The 16,722-nt window shown below is 40.6% G+C and overlaps 1 protein-coding gene across 1 annotated transcript; it reads left to right on the top strand.

The window, feature by feature from the left end:
• Positions 1-625: 625 nt before the first annotated feature.
• On the top strand, positions 626-16,677 carry LOC103141542 (serine/threonine-protein kinase 40). Its single transcript, XM_007557233.2, has 11 exons — positions 626-877; positions 4,564-4,690; positions 5,152-5,237; positions 5,572-5,715; positions 7,058-7,282; positions 7,521-7,573; positions 12,081-12,196; positions 13,604-13,748; positions 14,034-14,153; positions 14,308-14,392; positions 14,777-16,677. The coding sequence occupies exons 2-11, from the start codon at positions 4,573-4,575 to the stop codon at positions 14,993-14,995; spliced, it is 1,311 nt and encodes a 436-aa protein (XP_007557295.1). The 5' UTR covers positions 626-877; positions 4,564-4,572; the 3' UTR covers positions 14,996-16,677.
• The last annotated feature ends 45 nt before the right edge of the window (positions 16,678-16,722 follow it).

The following is a 16,722-nucleotide window of genomic DNA, read 5'->3' as shown; positions in this document are numbered from 1 at the left end:
GATTAGAATGTGTCCAAACAACATATATCTCTGAAAGGCATGTAGACATAAATGTGAACATCAATCTTGAGAACTGTTTTGGATGACATGTGAAATGCCCAAGGCAAGTCATCTTCCACTTAAGAAATCAGTCCTCAAGTATTGAGCAGACAAGATAATTTTCAAAAAAATGTGGCTTAAAAGACCTCTGAAGATTTACATAGTGAAATTTTAGACGCTCTCCTCCCAAACGTGTTTTGCTATTGTTAAATTGTCTTGGAATAACTGCTCAAACATAGATAGCTAATAGCTCAAACATTTAGTGTATGTACAGAATGCAAGTAAACTTCTTTAAAATAAACATTTGTCTAAAAACATCAGCAAAAAGCCAAAACAGCAAGAATTCAATTCAAACAATGCAACAAAATATCAAAATTCAAACTGAAAAGTTGACCATGGCGTGTTATAAAAGACAAATGATGTCTGAATTAAAATTTATTAATTTTGGCAAATAGCTCTAATAAGAAGTCCCATGATGTCATGGTTTCATTTAGCAACTTTTTTTTTATTATGTTGAGAATTTCATCATCAGGGCACGGCCATTCACAGAGAAACAACGAGTGTCATTGGTTAGACGGAGCTGTCAATCAAACGTTCTTGTGCGTCATTTCCGTTGTCAGGTGGTGCTGTCGCTGTGGAAAGATGCGATCAGCGAGAAGCGGAGGCTTTTCCTTAATTGCTCATTTCAGTAATAGAGGCTAAACAACGCGAAACTAAAACCCCCGAAGCTTCTCCCGGTTGAGAGAGAAGCTCCGTACACCCACCACAGAGTTCGCCTGAGAAATGTTGATATTTTAAGAGGACAACGCAGATCTTAGCCGGCGGTTTTGGCTTTGAGGTAAGCGAGGCTGTGACTCCGTTGCTATCTAGCTTCGTCTCTCACCGTGAGCCAGCTGTAACGTTGAACGTACTTTGTTTAAATGGCCTCCCAGCACCGCGACAGAGTTCAGCTTTGCCCTGGCTGGAACGTAGCACGCCAACAGCCATATTTAAACCTCCAGGGTGCATTTTAGTCAAACGTTCTTATGCTAACAACGGCTGTGTGAGGTTTGCACCCCGCTCCTTGTTGTGTTGTATGTCCCTTTGTGTGGCTCGTGAGTCCCGGGCTGTTGTAACGTATTTGGCCGAGAAACGGAGTTGGCTTCACCTGAGTTCGTTTATGCACTAATTATAGTTTAGCTCATATTTTACAGAAATAAAACACGGCCTGTGTTTATGATATAAACTCTACGTGATATCTGTCGCTGGCACTTTGCTGTTCAAGTTGTGAGCTGCTTGTGTCCAACTTGCAAGGCGTAACGTCAGCGCTTTACTCAACGACTCGTTCGGTTTACACAGCACGCTGCCAGAACAGTGTGTCCAGACCTTGTGGACCCAAAATGGCACCAAGCAATGCATGGCAGTCTTTGTGCTGTTGCAATAATTTTGTTAAGTGGTTTTATGGCGTGACCTTTGCGTGGCGGTGTGGTCAAGGGCATTGTTATTGGAATGATGAATGGGGTCTACAGTTGAGGAAAAGTGTGTGAGCTGGCATTCTTTGTGGATCCAAAAGCGGGACTTTTTGGGATTTATTGACTTGAAATGTGTTTCTTTCTCATGTGTGCAAGTGAGATATGAATGTGCAGCTTTTTCTTGCAGTGCCCAGACATATGGCATTGAGTCTGAGTAGGTGAGTCGTGAGACACCTACGTGGTTGTTTTGTTCTGATACTATTTAAGGAAGCCCACATTTCTTGTGGGCACTGGCAGCGTGTCTCTCCTCTCCTCTTCTCGTGTGATATGATTCAGAGGCTGGATCTGTTCTTGTCCTCCCTCTGGTACAGTCACAGCCAGTCCTGTTTGCCAGACCACTGGCTGTGTGCAGAGAGTTGCAGCAGTGTTAGAAAAGGATAGCTGCATATGCTGTCATCAAGCTGATGTCATTTAGGTCAGCATGCAGGAGTTGGTTGCGTCGACCTTTTGCTTTTTTCATATGTGTCTAGGTTTGGCTTCATAACTCTGCAGCAGGTTCTTTAGCTGGCAGACGATGAGCCTGTCTTATGTGTGTTATGCATTTATGTCATTGAGTTGGTTGTTTTAAATCCAGGATAATGATTGGCATGCATGTACAAGAACTATGACACATCAGAGAAGAAATGTGCAGCTCTGAAGATGATCCCTATTTATGCTTTAAAGCACATTGCTTTAACCTTTACTTTAGTTTTATTAAAGTTAGCAAAAATGTAAAATCCAAGTCCATAATCTGCAGGTCACAGATCAGTTCATCTGGCTGACTCACTGTTGCATCTCTAAATATTATTAATCATGTGGGTAAACTGAAACTGCCCACCTTGCATTTAACATAGGAGCGGGTCTTTTCTGACCAATACAGATTTGTGCTTCCCTTTGATGTCTGACCGAAAAGTTTTAACTCATAAATGACTAAATGTTCTGCAGGTTCTGTGATCAAGGGATTGAATTATTCAAAATAATGCCTTAAAACATTTGTCCCCACCCTTTATTTCTATTGGGCATTAAATAAATTGCACTAAAGTACACACTCCTGGTCTATGTTTTTGTAGTGTGGGAGTCTTTTTAGTTTGTGTGCATTATGGAGGAGGGGGGGAAAACATTTTTCAGGATTTGGGGAGAAAACCAGCCAGTTTTGATCATTTCCACATTGATTGGGGCATTTTTATTTACATGTTTAATTCCTTCTGATTGGTTCCAGTGGTCATTTTTAAGGACTTTAACACAAGTGAAAATATTTGAATTACTGTATTATCCCCTTTTATGCATTAAAGTATACACCTCTTTTTATCTGATTTTAATGAGTAAAAATGTTGTTTCAGAGAGAAAGATGTTAATTGCTTATCATGCATTTAATGAACATGGGAAAACATTATTTAAATTGCAGAATTGGGGAAAATGTTCTGATTCCAGTATTCATCTCTGTTTAATTTCAAGTCCACCACGTCTATAGTCACCCGATCATTCGCATCATCTGCTTCATTAAACATTAAAGCAACAGCATGAAGTGTCCTACCTGTTGAACTGCTTCTTTGTGTCCTCTAGAGTAATATGCTATCCCACTATTCCCAGCGTGACTTGGTGTCACTCTGACTTGCGCCATAAACACTGTCAGAAAACCTCAGCTCATCAGACTCCGTGGGTGATGACTAGCAGAAACTGAGACAGATGGGAGAGAGACATGATGATGACACTGTCTGCTGTCTGGGATCACAAAAAGCCTCATGGAAGTGAGAATTTGTACTAGCCCTCACTGAACAGCCAACTGTCCTACCTCCTCCGTGCCCCAGATTCCCAACTAGAAAACGGTGCACAGTTGGTTTTGCAACAGGAAGGTTTCTTAATTTATCAGAAAAGAAACTCTGGGATTGCACAGTTATACAACACAGTTTCAAAATTTTGTGTGACATGTTTTATCTCTCTCACCCTGTTTAATGCATCATTTGTGATGCGTGTTGGTTTGAACAAATATTTTTCCGGTAAGAACTTTCAAATTCTGTTTCCGCACCGTTAAGTCATCTTAGTACGACTATACACGCTACGTTTCCTCTCCTGTAGCTTCCCGTGCCTTCTGGGAATGCACGGGGAAACTGTTTGACATTTTGGGAAGATTATTATCCGAACATTGACACGTTTCTGTTCAATGAAAACTTGGGACGACAGCAGGATGAATCATTCCTCTCGGTTAAGGCTCTACTTCCCCTTTACGGGAAACAGATGGCATTTCATCACATTGGCCCTTGGTATCAGTAAACACAGCATACCTCTCGCTCTCTGATTTCTGGGAGGTGGATGAGAACCGCTGTGTCGGTTAGAGTAGTTTGTATAATGACAATGTGTCACACTGTCGCTGTCTCTGCTGGCATCTAAATCTTGCTTCCTTATTATTGTGCAATGGCTTGGCATTTTAAATTTTTGGTCATGTTAAAACATGCATTCATGTTTAAAGGACAGATAAGCTCTTTGCACAGATTCTGCAATAAAGCGTGCAGATTAAAAAGCATGGAGATTTTTCTAAACTGCTGCAAGAAAAAAGCTCAGGATTAGAGGGGCAAATGAAAATGTTCCTGTCTTGCTAGAGTCATGCATTTGCATTCAAGGGCCTTCTTTTTTAAATTGCAGATTGTGACAAGCACACTGCCTAATGTAGAGATTGGATCTGAGGTGCAGGCCTTCACGCCAGCAGCCATTATTCTAAATGGAGCTGTAATGGCCTTACATTCACACTGAGGTGTGTAAATGTGAGGGGAGGGAGATTTGAAATGGACTGGGTGGAGCTGCCATGAACTTTAGCCCTTTTAACCTCGGTTCACAAACCAGTGTCCTCTCATTTAACTGGTTGCTCTGAAGCTTGAAGTATCCTTATGTTTAGATCTATGAATGCCGTTTATTAAAGCTTATTTGTAATTTTTTTTCTCAGTCATTTTGAGTTTTTGTTGTTCTTGTCACATGTGTGTACTTTCCCTTTTACTTGGCTATCTTTATCCCATGAACTAATCAGATTTGTTCCCTGCAGAGCTCCAGTATGTCCAAACGGCGCTCGTCAGAGAGGGGGGCTGGAGAGACATCAGGCAGGGCCAGCAAGCTGCAGTGTCCTGGGATATCTGGCAGTAACGCCAAGAGAGCCGGCCCCTTCATCCTCGGTACGGAAGCTACTACTGTTTAAAGGGGAATTGATAAATAAATACAGTGTGTATAGCTGCCTTGCATAACCTGCAGATAATTCAGCCAAACCATCTCTGTACATAAGTTGCAGGGTGCCTGTGTGAGTACACTGTGGACTTACACATGCCTGAGACAGGAATTTGAAGAATTTTGCTGATCCTCATGACATCGGCCAGAAAGGCTGAAGTCTATGCTGGGGCATTTTCTTCTTTCTTTCCTCCAGTATCATATATTCCTTTCCTATTCTCTGAAGCGTGTGTGCATTCTGCATTAGAGCTCCTGCATTGTTTACCAGATACTTTGCCAAAGAAAACATTGCACTTGGGGTGTTAATGGATACCTGCACATGCTGCCCTTAATGAGTTTTGGGAAGAGCAAACAGACCAGTGGCGTAGAATGCCTTTTGGTCAAGCAGCTGTTCCTTTTCTCGTCCTTGCAGGACCTCGCCTGGGCAACTCGCCAGTACCAAGTATAGTCCAGTGTTTGGCCAGGAAAGATGGCACAGATGACTTCTATCAGCTCAAAGTAAGTCTGTTATATTCAGGTATTTTCATGTTCTCCTATAATTGCAGTTATTTCAAAACCCTCATTATCATGGCAAATTTTAAGCATCTGAACTTCAGACTTTTTCACAGTGCAGATTTTATTGCCCTTTGTTCAATTTTGGCAAAAACAAGCAAACATGAGCCAGGTTCAGTGTTTACTGGGATTATCCAGCAGGTTTTAAGCAATCACAGGGCTTCTAAAGCAAACATTGCTTCGGAAATGTCAGTGTTTAATCACTACAATCCCCGGACTATGATTTCTTGTTTGAATCCATTTAGATTTTCTGGTGCTTAATTTTTGCTCTGTTCTGCAGATCCTGACGTTGGAGGAGCGAGTGGACTCTGCGGGGGAAACCCAGGAGGAGCGGCAGGGGAAGATGCTGCTGCATACAGAATACTCTCTCCTTTCTCTGCTGCACAACCAGGATGGTGTGGTTCACCATCATGGCCTTTTTCAGGTAGACTTTTTCACTTAACCTACATATCGTAGCAGGTTTTAGTTGAATAAACAAAGAGTGTTATTGTTTTCTTTAGAATAATATGTGATTAAATACTCTAAATACAGCATTATCTCTCTGCCAAAGCCTCTTTTCAGTCATTTTTGTTTATGAATATATTTAACAACACCAGAGCAAGTAACAGTTTGATTTTATTAGTTCAACTTTAGGAGAAACAAGTTTGTCATAGCTCAAGCCAGCTGCCTGTACTTTCCTTATAAAGGTTGTTTCAGTAGAGAAGTAGAAATACAATAAAAGCTATATTTATCGGCTGCTCTCTGTTCACAGCAACCCTTCCCCCTTCCTCACCTGCTGCCCCATCTGCCTTCTCCTTTAACTTTGTTGTTTCGTCAGCTCTGATTCAGTCTTCTCCGTTTGTCTTTCATTCACATTCCGTTTCACTTTCAGTGTCCTTATAATAGCAGCATTAAGGCGTGCACGCTGATTAATTTAGGTCTGCCATATTGATTAGATTATTATAGTTCATCTCTGCTGTCTGTGAACCAGCTCATTGCTCATTCTTTCAGAGATGCTGGCTGCATTAAAAAAAACAAAAAAAAAAAACCAACTCTTAAACCGATACAAAAATCAATGGGAAACAAATGGTGAGTCTACATTAGCTTGAGTTTTAAGAATAGGAATGATCTTTCTCATCTTTTTTTTATATCATATTCTCTCACACTGACTGTGGAGATATCTTATTCTTATCAGATGCTGGACATGCAGATTTTGTGATTCAGATTTTTCTTGAACAATAATAAAATAAGATATATTAGCAGGATTGAAAATGTACTTTTCTAGCCTTCCTGTCCAGGACAATTATTAATGATTTAAATAAGGACCAGAGGTGCTGCGTGAGAGAGGAGACCCTGTACAACAAGTTTTACTAGTACTTTAGACAAATGGGGAAAAATAAACATGGAGTTGACCTGTAAACCTCTTGATACAGGAGGTATCTCATGTACTGAGGCTTACATTACTAAGACCATTCTCTATGTCTATTTCCTTGAGAATTTAGACTCCTAACTTCCCTTTGACATTTCCTTAATATCCCTTGACAAACAGGTTGAATGTTTATTAGGAGAAACCAGAACATTTTTTTCTGTATTAGCCAAGAATAGTCAGATTCTGGTCACCAGCCAAGATCAAAGACTTTTCTATCTAACTGTAGATACTTGCTTTGAGAAATCTCACTGGTTGCATTGATTGTATTCCACAAATAGATTTCAAATTTTGCTCTGTCAAATTAAATAAAGTGAACACCCTCCCAATGCTAACTTCCCACACTTCTTTCTGGATTCAGGATCGCGCCTATGAAATAGTAGAGGACATGGAAGCCAACAAAGTTCGTAAGATGAAGAAGCGGATCTGCCTCGTCCTGGACTGCCTCTGCGCTCACGATTTCAGTGACAAGACGGCAGATCTAATAAACCTCCAGCATTATGTCATAAAGGAGAAGAGACTGAGCGAGCGTGAAGCTATTGTCATTTTCTACGATGTTGTGCGTGTGGTGGAGGCCCTCCATAAGGTTGGTCTTACTACACTACTAAAGAGTACATGTGCAACAAAATTGGCTCACTTTCTTCAATTTTTCATCAATGTAGAAAATTTTCATGCTACGGTGTTCTTTGTTGTTGTTTGTTAGATGCACATTTTTTTGATTACTCACTTCCAAGGCTCGTGTGCCACTCCCAGAAACTAATTCTTGTTTTGTCAATGATTCATTCAGCACAATGTGACCATACTTCTTTTTTTTCTGCCTGCAGAAAAACATTGTGCATAGAGACCTCAAGCTGGGAAATATGGTGCTGAACAAACGGTAAGTCGACGCTAGGTCACTCATCCCGCATTGTCGGTCAAGTCATCCTGAATAACGCTGCCTATTGTGCTAGTTTTGCTGTTTTAGCCTGTTAGTCTTGTTCCTGATGGCTGACTGGACCCCAGAATTTGGATCCAGTGTGTGTATTAAGCTTTAAACCCACACAGAGGCCACATTATTTGACTATAAGTGAAATTACACTCAGGAACCTGAAGTCTTGCTTTCTAGTGCTCAAATGTGTCTGGGTGTTGAGTAACGATAGATGATTCATTCCCCATGGTCAGAGTTTTGAAAATGGACTCTGGTGCCAAACAAAACAATGAATATGCCTCTGCTTTGATCTCAGTGGGAAAGTGTTTGGGTCTGGGGGTGTATGAGTAATTTAGTAATGCACAGAAGACCCCGTTGAGTGCACCTCAGGTCAAAGTGCTGCAGCTCAGATTAGACGTGCAGGATGGAAAACTACTCATCTGTAAACTCCCTCTAACCAACTCATGCGCAAGGGATATGAAAGGCTTGTACAAATGGTGAGAACCACTCTTCCTCACTGTGAGAATGTTTCTAAATTTGGCTGCCATTTACTTAATGAATGCTTAGAAAAGTATTAAAATTAGAATTTGCATTAAATGTACATTGATTTAACTTTCAAAACAAGTGGATGATCTTACAGACTTCATTTGAACTGTTGAGGGTGTTGCTTTTGTATGACTGAATGACTAAAGCTGACGCACACTCACTTTGTTCCTACGCTCACTTTAGCTTGATTTATACCTCTTTGTAGAATGTATTTTCAACCTACACAAAAAGCCTATGCCACTGTGAGCAGTTCTGCTGTGTTGGTCTGTCAGTTGCTCTTAGAGAGCTACGACGCAGGTTTGTATTGGGCTTTCCTTACAGCTTTGTTTAGATTCTTCGTGCAAAAAAAATAAAGTGATGCAGCAATCAGAATTTTGCAGCCAATTACCAATCTCCAGTTTTCCAAACCTGTGACCTGCCTATGCAGATTTTAGCTGGTTTAATATTTTTTGGAACGATGATATAAAAGATCAGCAAGAAATATTTTTGCAGCCTTACTGCTAACTATTTTATCATCTTCTACATCAGTGTTTAATTTGGCTTGTATTATTAAAAACATCAGTTTTAATATAAATAATCCAAGATTCCAGCATCTTTGCAGTGTTATATTCATCCTTTCTACTGAAATGTTGTTCTCCCTTGCTCTAAGCCAGAATGAAAAATGTTAACTTTTTATTTTTCCTTTTTACATATTGTATGTATTTGAGTGCAAACCGTAACTGAAGTCAAATTCCTTGTTTGCGTGCACATGTGGTGAATTAAGCTGGTTGTTATTGTTAGAGATAAGAATGTCAGTAAGTAGCCTGTGTGCATGCACTATAAAGTCACCTTCTTTTACAAATATTTATTAACCTTACATCTCCAGCAAGAATTGACAATCATGATAATCCAAAAGAAAGTTGTTTTTCTTTCTTTTCTTTTTTTTTTTTCTTTTTTTTTTATAAATTCATTAAAGCTTGCTATGTGCATTGGAAAGCAACAAGGTCTTTTTTATCCTCTTTGTCCTGGTTCTTCCTACCTGCAGCGGTAGTAAGAAGTAGCGGCAATAGTGATGAAATAGTGTTTTGGCCAGGGGATGCGGGTGGAGGGGAGCAGGGTAGATGTGTGGAACACTCCGTCCCAGCTGGAGACAAAGGAGAGACATGCCAAAGGCTCAATAGCTCAGAGCTGACTCACTGCAGTGCAAGTCACTCACACACAAACTCACTTACCTACATGTGCACACAAATTGTCATAATTTCTTTCCGCTGTGTTTTGCTTTTTCTTTTTAACACAGCCACCCATTTTCTTGGTCTTCCACTTTTTTTGTTTTTTCTCACCATGTACTGGACTCTCCTGGCTAACGTGTGTGTGTGTGCGTGTGTGTGTGTATGTGAAAAGACAGTGTGTGTGGGAAAACTGACCATTTAGAGGCTTACTCAATCAAATGCCACTCACCTCCCCTGTTTGTCAGAGTTCTGGGAAATGCACCAAAGGCATCAGAAAACATCAGCACTTTGTGCAAGAAATGATGCGACTTCCTCTCCCAGAGCCAGCTGTTGTGAAAGCAGGATGTGATAAATCAATCTGCACAGCCACTGATTGGGTATTTTTAAATTTTAATGACTTCCTATATGTAGAACGTAATTCTTTTGGATATGTTGTATAATATTCTGATACACCCAATTGAATTTCAAGAATGTATGTTTCACAAAGTTATGCTGATTTTTGACTATGTCTATGATGGCACCTTTTCTTTTGGCTGTTGCTCAACTAAAGCCTGAATGTGATTGAAACCCTTCAAGTGATGGCCAGTTCTGAGAACTGATGCTTGCTGTAGAAGTTGCCCTGTGATTAACCTCGCTTCTCGTCACATGTATTTTTATTACGGGCCGGAAAGGAGAAGTCATCTGGGCTGTTTAGGTCTCTGGTTTCCTGACCGGAGTCATGTGACCAGGAAGCGGAGACGGCGTGGTCTATCCACTGTCCTCAGGGACCCTTGCCTCACAAGGCGAACATGCAATCTCATTTATCCAATCTCCGGTGCAAGAATAGAAGCCTGGGTCGTGATGCTCGCAGACAAAAGCACAATTGAAGAGACTCGTTCATAAAGGAGAGTCCTTGAAGCTTCGCACATTCCTCAGTTAACTCATAAGGCCATCTATGGTTGGAAGCATTTATTGTAAAAATATTCAGAAGGGGTGAATCTCATAAGAAGCTTTATGTCACGTAGTGTCAGTTTTCCACAGTGAGGTTTATGTTGTCAGTCAGTATTCATCGAGATTGGGATCGAGGTGCCTTTACGGGAGCGGCGAATGTGTGCGACGGACCAGGGTGTGAAAGTGAGAGAGAATAGGGGAAGCTGTTGACCTCAGGCTTTTTAGAAAGCGGATGTGGGTGAAAAGCGTGATGTGGAGAATACCCAGGCTGTAGAGGGTGACAGCTCTTCTTTTTTTTTTTTCTTTTTCTTTTTGGTTAGTGTGTCTTTTCAGACCATTTCAGCGTGCTCTACTTCAGCATGGGAGTGATTATGGATGCATATCATGTTGCATGGTTGTGTATACATTTCAAATCTTCTGCAGCTTATATAAAATCAGTTTCCAACACATCACTGTGCAGGCTTAGTCATTGCAGCAATTATCATAAGCCACAGGTTGACTCATATGTTTGTCAAAGTGCAACCTTTTTTCCCTCTACAGAAAAGGCCTCAGTTTCAAGATAGTCAGGTTTCACTCGATCTTGAGCAAAGTAAATTTACTTTGATCCAATTCCTAGTGACACATTTCAGCAGACACCAAATTATTAAAAGTCTTATCAGTTTTAAGGCACTACATTGCCTTGATCCTTTATGAATTCAACCAGTAATTCGACAAAGCACAATAACAAAGCCTTTTATATCAAAATATGAGAAGTTCACATTCTTTGCAAATTTAAAGTTCATTCAAGATGCCTTACTGTGCATTTCTGTAAAACTTTGCATCAAAACAATTGAAATAGGTTAATTACAAGGTTAGAAAGTACTTTGTGTGTGACTAACCCAGTGAGAAACAGACTAAAACTACCCAAACATGTCTTTTTTCAGAGAGAACTGAAGCTAACTTTAAAAGTCAGCAATATAAGCTCAGATAGTTTCGGTTTTTCTTTTAATTTCAACTAGCATGTACGGTGAAACATCACTCACTGGTCACTTTATTAGGTACACATTGCTAGTATTGCCAGAAAGGCAGATCTGAATTTGCCTTTAGAACTGCAACATCTTCTCTGAATAGATTTTTGTTCATGCTGACATGTTATTGCTCAGTTTCTGCAGATTTGATGGTGATTGTGGAGGTCATTGAAGTTTAATTCTGTTATTCACAAGAAACCAGTTGGATGATTTGATAGCTGTACTGTGGTTATAAAGATGGATTTAGTTGGCATTAATACTTGGGTTGAGCATGGTGTTTAAAAGACTCTTAATTGGTACAAATAGTCCTAAAATGATCCATGCTTTCATCTTCTTTGCACCAAATTCTGATCCCTCCGGCTAAATGCGGCAGCTAAAATGAGACTTATGTGACCAGGCAAAATTTGTCCGGGCTGTTATTGTCCACTTTTGGTGTTTCTCTATGAATTAAATGCTTTTTTTCCCTCCTTCTTCTGATACTCAGTTTAAACTTCACCTAGATGTGTCTTTGCTGTATCTAGATTAGTAAAGTGCAGTAGTTTTTAGATGTGGTCCATGCAGCCAGAGAAACTTCGGTCACTCTGGCACCCCATTAAAAGTATTTTTCCATCATACGGTTCTTAAGGTTTAGTGTTCTGGCAGTTTTGAAACTACAGCATCATAGATATTTGATGGCTTTTTGTGTACCATGAAAGGCCGTCGTGCTCCCTAATACATTCACCGTCTTATGTTGACTTGGCTATAAATTTAAAAGTGGATATTAAAATTTTTCTTTCTGTTTATCAGGACACACCGCATTACCATCACTAACTTCTGCCTGGGAAAGCATCTGGTGAGTGAGGATGACCTGCTGAAAGACCAGAGAGGCAGCCCAGCCTACATTAGTCCTGATGTATTAAGTGGTAAGTGGAAAATTATGTCCAATGTAAAATCTTGCTTGAAGAAGTTGCTGTTTAGATTTCCAGTAAGGAAATAAATGCTGCCAGTGTACACATTGGGTTTGACATATTCTGATAACCTATGTCTAATACAGTTCAGATTGTTCTCTGTATTCTGCAGTTTTATAGTGGAAAAAATAGTGAAACGCTTTTTGCCACAGTGCTGATTAACAGTTTTATGATTTGTGGAGAGAAAGCTGAAAACAAATCTCAACTGGGCAGATGCTTTTTGCTCCATCTGTGAAATCATGAAAACAGAAAGTTGTGTATCAAAGTTTGAAATTGAAAGCATAAACACCTACATGGTGTACAAATCTGTTACACTGTTGAATCAAACTACAGTGGAATGTATTTCTTCACTAAAAAAAAGCCTTTAAAATGTACTGGATCCTTGTCAATCAAATATTGTAGTTAAACTTATTAGATTCCAGAAACAATCTTGGGATTTTTGTTGCAGAATTGCGTAATATTGAAACCCTGGATGATTTTCCGTTTAAGTAGTTTCACGGAAGTTGTGTTGCAATCTGTGAACTGCAGTACCCAGAATTAGTTTTTGTCTTGTTTTTTTGTTTTGGTGTTCATGACGATGTCCCATTTTTCCCACATAAAGCCATCTGCATACATAGAAAAACATGAGGAAAAGCTCCTGTACTCCTAATTGGCAACATCAGTGCTCAGCCATGCTCTCCTGTAGAAAGCCATAGTTGCATCCGTTTGAATATTCATTTCCTGATCAACATCCTGGATGTTGTCTTGACTTTAGAATCATATCAATCTTGCAGCCTGTCCAGCAGTTCAAACAGCAGATAAAAGCTCTGCGTACATATCAGCATAACGTGACAGGCACACAATTAAACAGAGCTTCAGTGACTCATCCGCTGATGACTCACCAGAGGGAAACTACTCCCATCGACTCCCATCCCCCGCCTGTGTATGTGTGACACAAGCTTGAATATAATTGCCGACTGCTGTTGCTGCCGCCTCTCTGGCTGGAACAACACCGCCTATGGTAAAGAGCAACCTATGATGCTACAGCCTCATCAGCTCCACATACACAGCTGCTTGATTGCCTCTGTTTGCTTTAACAAGCGGCTCTCCACATTTAAAAAGTTGCGGATTTCAAGGAAGCATCATAAATGCTGAGTCATGCACGTCGTGTTTGCCAGTTTTGTTAATCATTAAAACCCCGTGACTTGACAGGGACTGAACTCGCTGAATGTTTGGTCACGCCTGTGTTAAAACAGGAAGCAATCAGTCATTACAGTAAAATAATGTCGCCCTCTGTGTTGTGTGTGTCTGGATAATTTTATCTGTACGTCTCTGCGTGCGTTTTGACAAAAACTGAGATGCCCCTCTCCTTTTTGTCCCCAGGTCGCCCATACCGCGGTAAACCCAGCGACATGTGGGCCCTCGGCGTTGTCTTGTTCACCATGCTGTATGGCCAGTTCCCTTTTTATGACAGCATACCTCAAGAACTCTTCCGCAAAATCAAGGCTGCAGAGTACTCTATTCCAGAGTGAGTGTTAATTTGAAACAGAGCTGCATCCATTCATTCACAACTTTAAGCAAGTCAAGTCAATGACAAATTCAGTTAAACTGATGTCAAAACGTCTCCCATTAAGACTTGTTTATTTTTGTGGGCTTCTTTTCCTAAGTTCTTGATTTACTAAAGATTTCTATTTGCATCCTGTGTAGCACTGAAGGATTTTCCAAATGTTTCTGCTAAATCTGTGACAATTTTATTTTATTTTTTTTTTAATTGGTTACAATAACCACCTTCTACGCTCTCTCCCCACCTCAGAGACGGTCGTGTGTCTGAGAACACGGTGTGCCTCATTCGAAAGCTGCTCGTGCTGGACCCTCAGCAGAGGCTGGCTGCAGGAGAAGTGCTAGAGTCACTCAGTGCCATTATTGCTTCATGGTAACTGCACCACCTGCTGGCTGTCTGAAAAAACTGAACTTACTCAGGATGTGTTGCATATCATGGCCAGTTATCATAGCAGTTCACATACTTCATATTAAACTCTTGTTTCTGTTAATTAGTTAATCATATTGTGGTGTTTTTTCAATCACAGGCAGTCGGTTTCATCGATGAGTGGCCCTCTACAGGTAGTTCCAGATATTGACGATCAGGTCAATAACCAAGAACATTTACAGGAGGTAAGATATTAAAAAAAGAGAACAGGTTTTCTCAACAAAATGTAATCCTTTATTGTGAAGAAGGGAAGCCAAGCATGATTTCCAATTTTTTAATGAATGAAACCCTGAAAATGAGACTGAGCTTTTTATTCACCCTGCTTTTCTCGTATACACATAAATAAAATCTGTCCAAGCAATGTTGGCTTAAGCTGCAAGGTTTTGGTTTTCTAGTGACAAAATGTAAAAACATTGAAGAAAATGTCAGAGTTCTACATCTTGCTCAGTGAGAGCTTTTTTTATCTATAACTAAAATGAACAAATGGTACAGGTTTAGACATATTTTCCATGTGTATTAGTGCAGTAACTGCAGCACATTGAGCGGAATTTGATTTTTTTTCAACACAGGCCAAGGCAATTGAAGAGTCTTCGCAGTACGAATTTGAGAACTACATGCGCCAGCAGCTGCTGCTGGCTGAAGAGAAGAACACTATTCATGAAGCCAAGAGCTTTCTCACCAAGCGGCAGTTTGGCAACATCCCACCTGTCAGACGTTTGGGTCACGATGCCCAACCGGTCAGTCCATTCGACGCTACTGCCCTTGCTCAACGATTCCTCCGGAAATAACCCTCAACCAGCCACATCAACCTCTTACGCCTCCCTGGGAACTAAATACACCCATGGAGACCAGAGAGAACTTGGGAGAAAAATTCCCAAAACTGAACTGGCACACAGGAAGACCTTCCTGAGCCGGCAAGCAGACAGATGCATACTGGGATTTTAGTAAGCTAAGTGGAGCAGGCGCATAGTCGGGTACCAGAGCAGATTCACATCTCAGAGCTTCACTTTCCCAATCTGGATCATCTCTGGCCTGGACACGGAACTCCCGACTCAAAGGTTCTTTGCCCACTTGTTAGTCACTGTGCATCAAACTCGTCGGCATGGTGTGTCGCGGTGCTGATGAGGTTCTGCCTGCAGTGTTGAAGAAACTATTAACCCCTGATTCCTCTTCCTTGCACCTCTAAAACTTCCCCATCCATTCTGGCTTCCCTGAGCAATACAGGTCCAGAATCATGTAGCAACCCCCCCTCTTTTCACCATGGTTTGGAATTTCCTCAAGTCCAGTCACTTGATCACAGATGTCATTCATGTATACCTCCATTCCACTTTCCCTTTCTCTCCTTCTCTCCCTCTCTCTCTCTTTGATTTTTTTTCCTGCATTGTTCAAACCATAACTCTTCAAATCAATCTACCTCTCCGTCTCTGTCTGTCTGTTTCTAAACCATACTCGCAGTTCTGAGGCAAGGGATTGTAACAACCGAGTCTCAACCCACCAGTGGCATAAAGCATTAATGTTTTCAGTTGGAGTGAAACTGCTTTAAAACCGTTGTAGGCGGTTTCTAAAAAATCTGAATAAGCTTTGTATTATTTACCTGAATAAGTAGCATTTTATCTCAGTAGTTTCATTGAAGAAAGATTTGTATATCAAAGCTTACGTTGAAATTCACACTCTGCATCGTCTCCTGCTTCTTTCTCATCCCTGTGGACATCTTTTTAGCACCTCGGCAGCTATTGTGAGGTACCTGGGAGTCCCAATGCCAAGAACTAAATGAGGCCAAGTTATATTGATGATGGTAACTCTTCCTCAGTGCTGCCACAATGACTATCCGGCACCGTCACGTTTCCGTTGCCAAAAACCCTGTCTTAATTTTTTTTCTTAGCCAAGGAAACTGGTACTTTCAGACTCATTTAGAATTGTTTGACTTCCAGGTAGCTTCCCTATGTCTTCTTATCAAAACCAATCATGGGAAAAGTGTTTGTTTTTTTTTTCTCTGTGTGAATGTGAACAGTCATTTCTTCATTTTGATGAATCTGCAGTATCTGGAAGTGTGCATGCTGTGTGTGTAGGCTGGGGCCAGACAAACAAGGGTGTATGAAGCTGAAACTCTCTGACCCTTTAAGCTATCCTCCACTTATTGTTGTGTCCTGTTATCTGGCCTGCCTCTATGGCAGACACTGTGAAACACAGACCAGGCTCTGCTGAGGTAGGGCTTGACTGGATGTTTTTTTTTTTGTTTTTTTTTTTGTTTTTTTTTTGTTGCTTTTTTGTTTGTTTTTTTTGGGGGAGGGGGGGAATGACGTGAATGCTTTAAGTTGAAAAAGATCATATACATCTCCTTTCAGACGTATTATTACCCCTTTTTCACACAAAATCTACACACTTTAATATATTTCATTGGTTTTTATATGCTAAGCCAACACAAAGCAGTTCTTTGTTGTGAAGTTAAAGGATACATTTTTTTGGGGGGAAGGTAACACTTTATTTGAAGTGGGGGTGAATAAGACTGTCATGA

This window comes from Poecilia formosa, unplaced genomic scaffold, assembly GCF_000485575.1.
Source record: "Poecilia formosa unplaced genomic scaffold, Poecilia_formosa-5.1.2 Scaffold86, whole genome shotgun sequence".
In the NCBI taxonomy this organism is placed as follows: Eukaryota; Metazoa; Chordata; class Actinopteri; order Cyprinodontiformes; family Poeciliidae; genus Poecilia; species Poecilia formosa.
The sequence above is the reverse complement of the archived record's forward strand: the minus strand, read 5'-3'. Positions and strand labels throughout refer to the sequence as shown.

Coding starts and splice junctions, on each gene's coding strand:
- LOC103141542 (XM_007557233.2), top strand. CDS start 4,573: ATGTCCAAACGGCGCTCGTCAGAGAGGGGGGCTGGAGAGACATCAGGC. Junction 14,154..14,307: donor AGTGCCATTATTGCTTCATG/GTAACTGCACCA, acceptor TTTCAATCACAG/GCAGTCGGTTTCATCGATGA. Junction 14,393..14,776: donor ACCAAGAACATTTACAGGAG/GTAAGATATTAA, acceptor TTTTCAACACAG/GCCAAGGCAATTGAAGAGTC.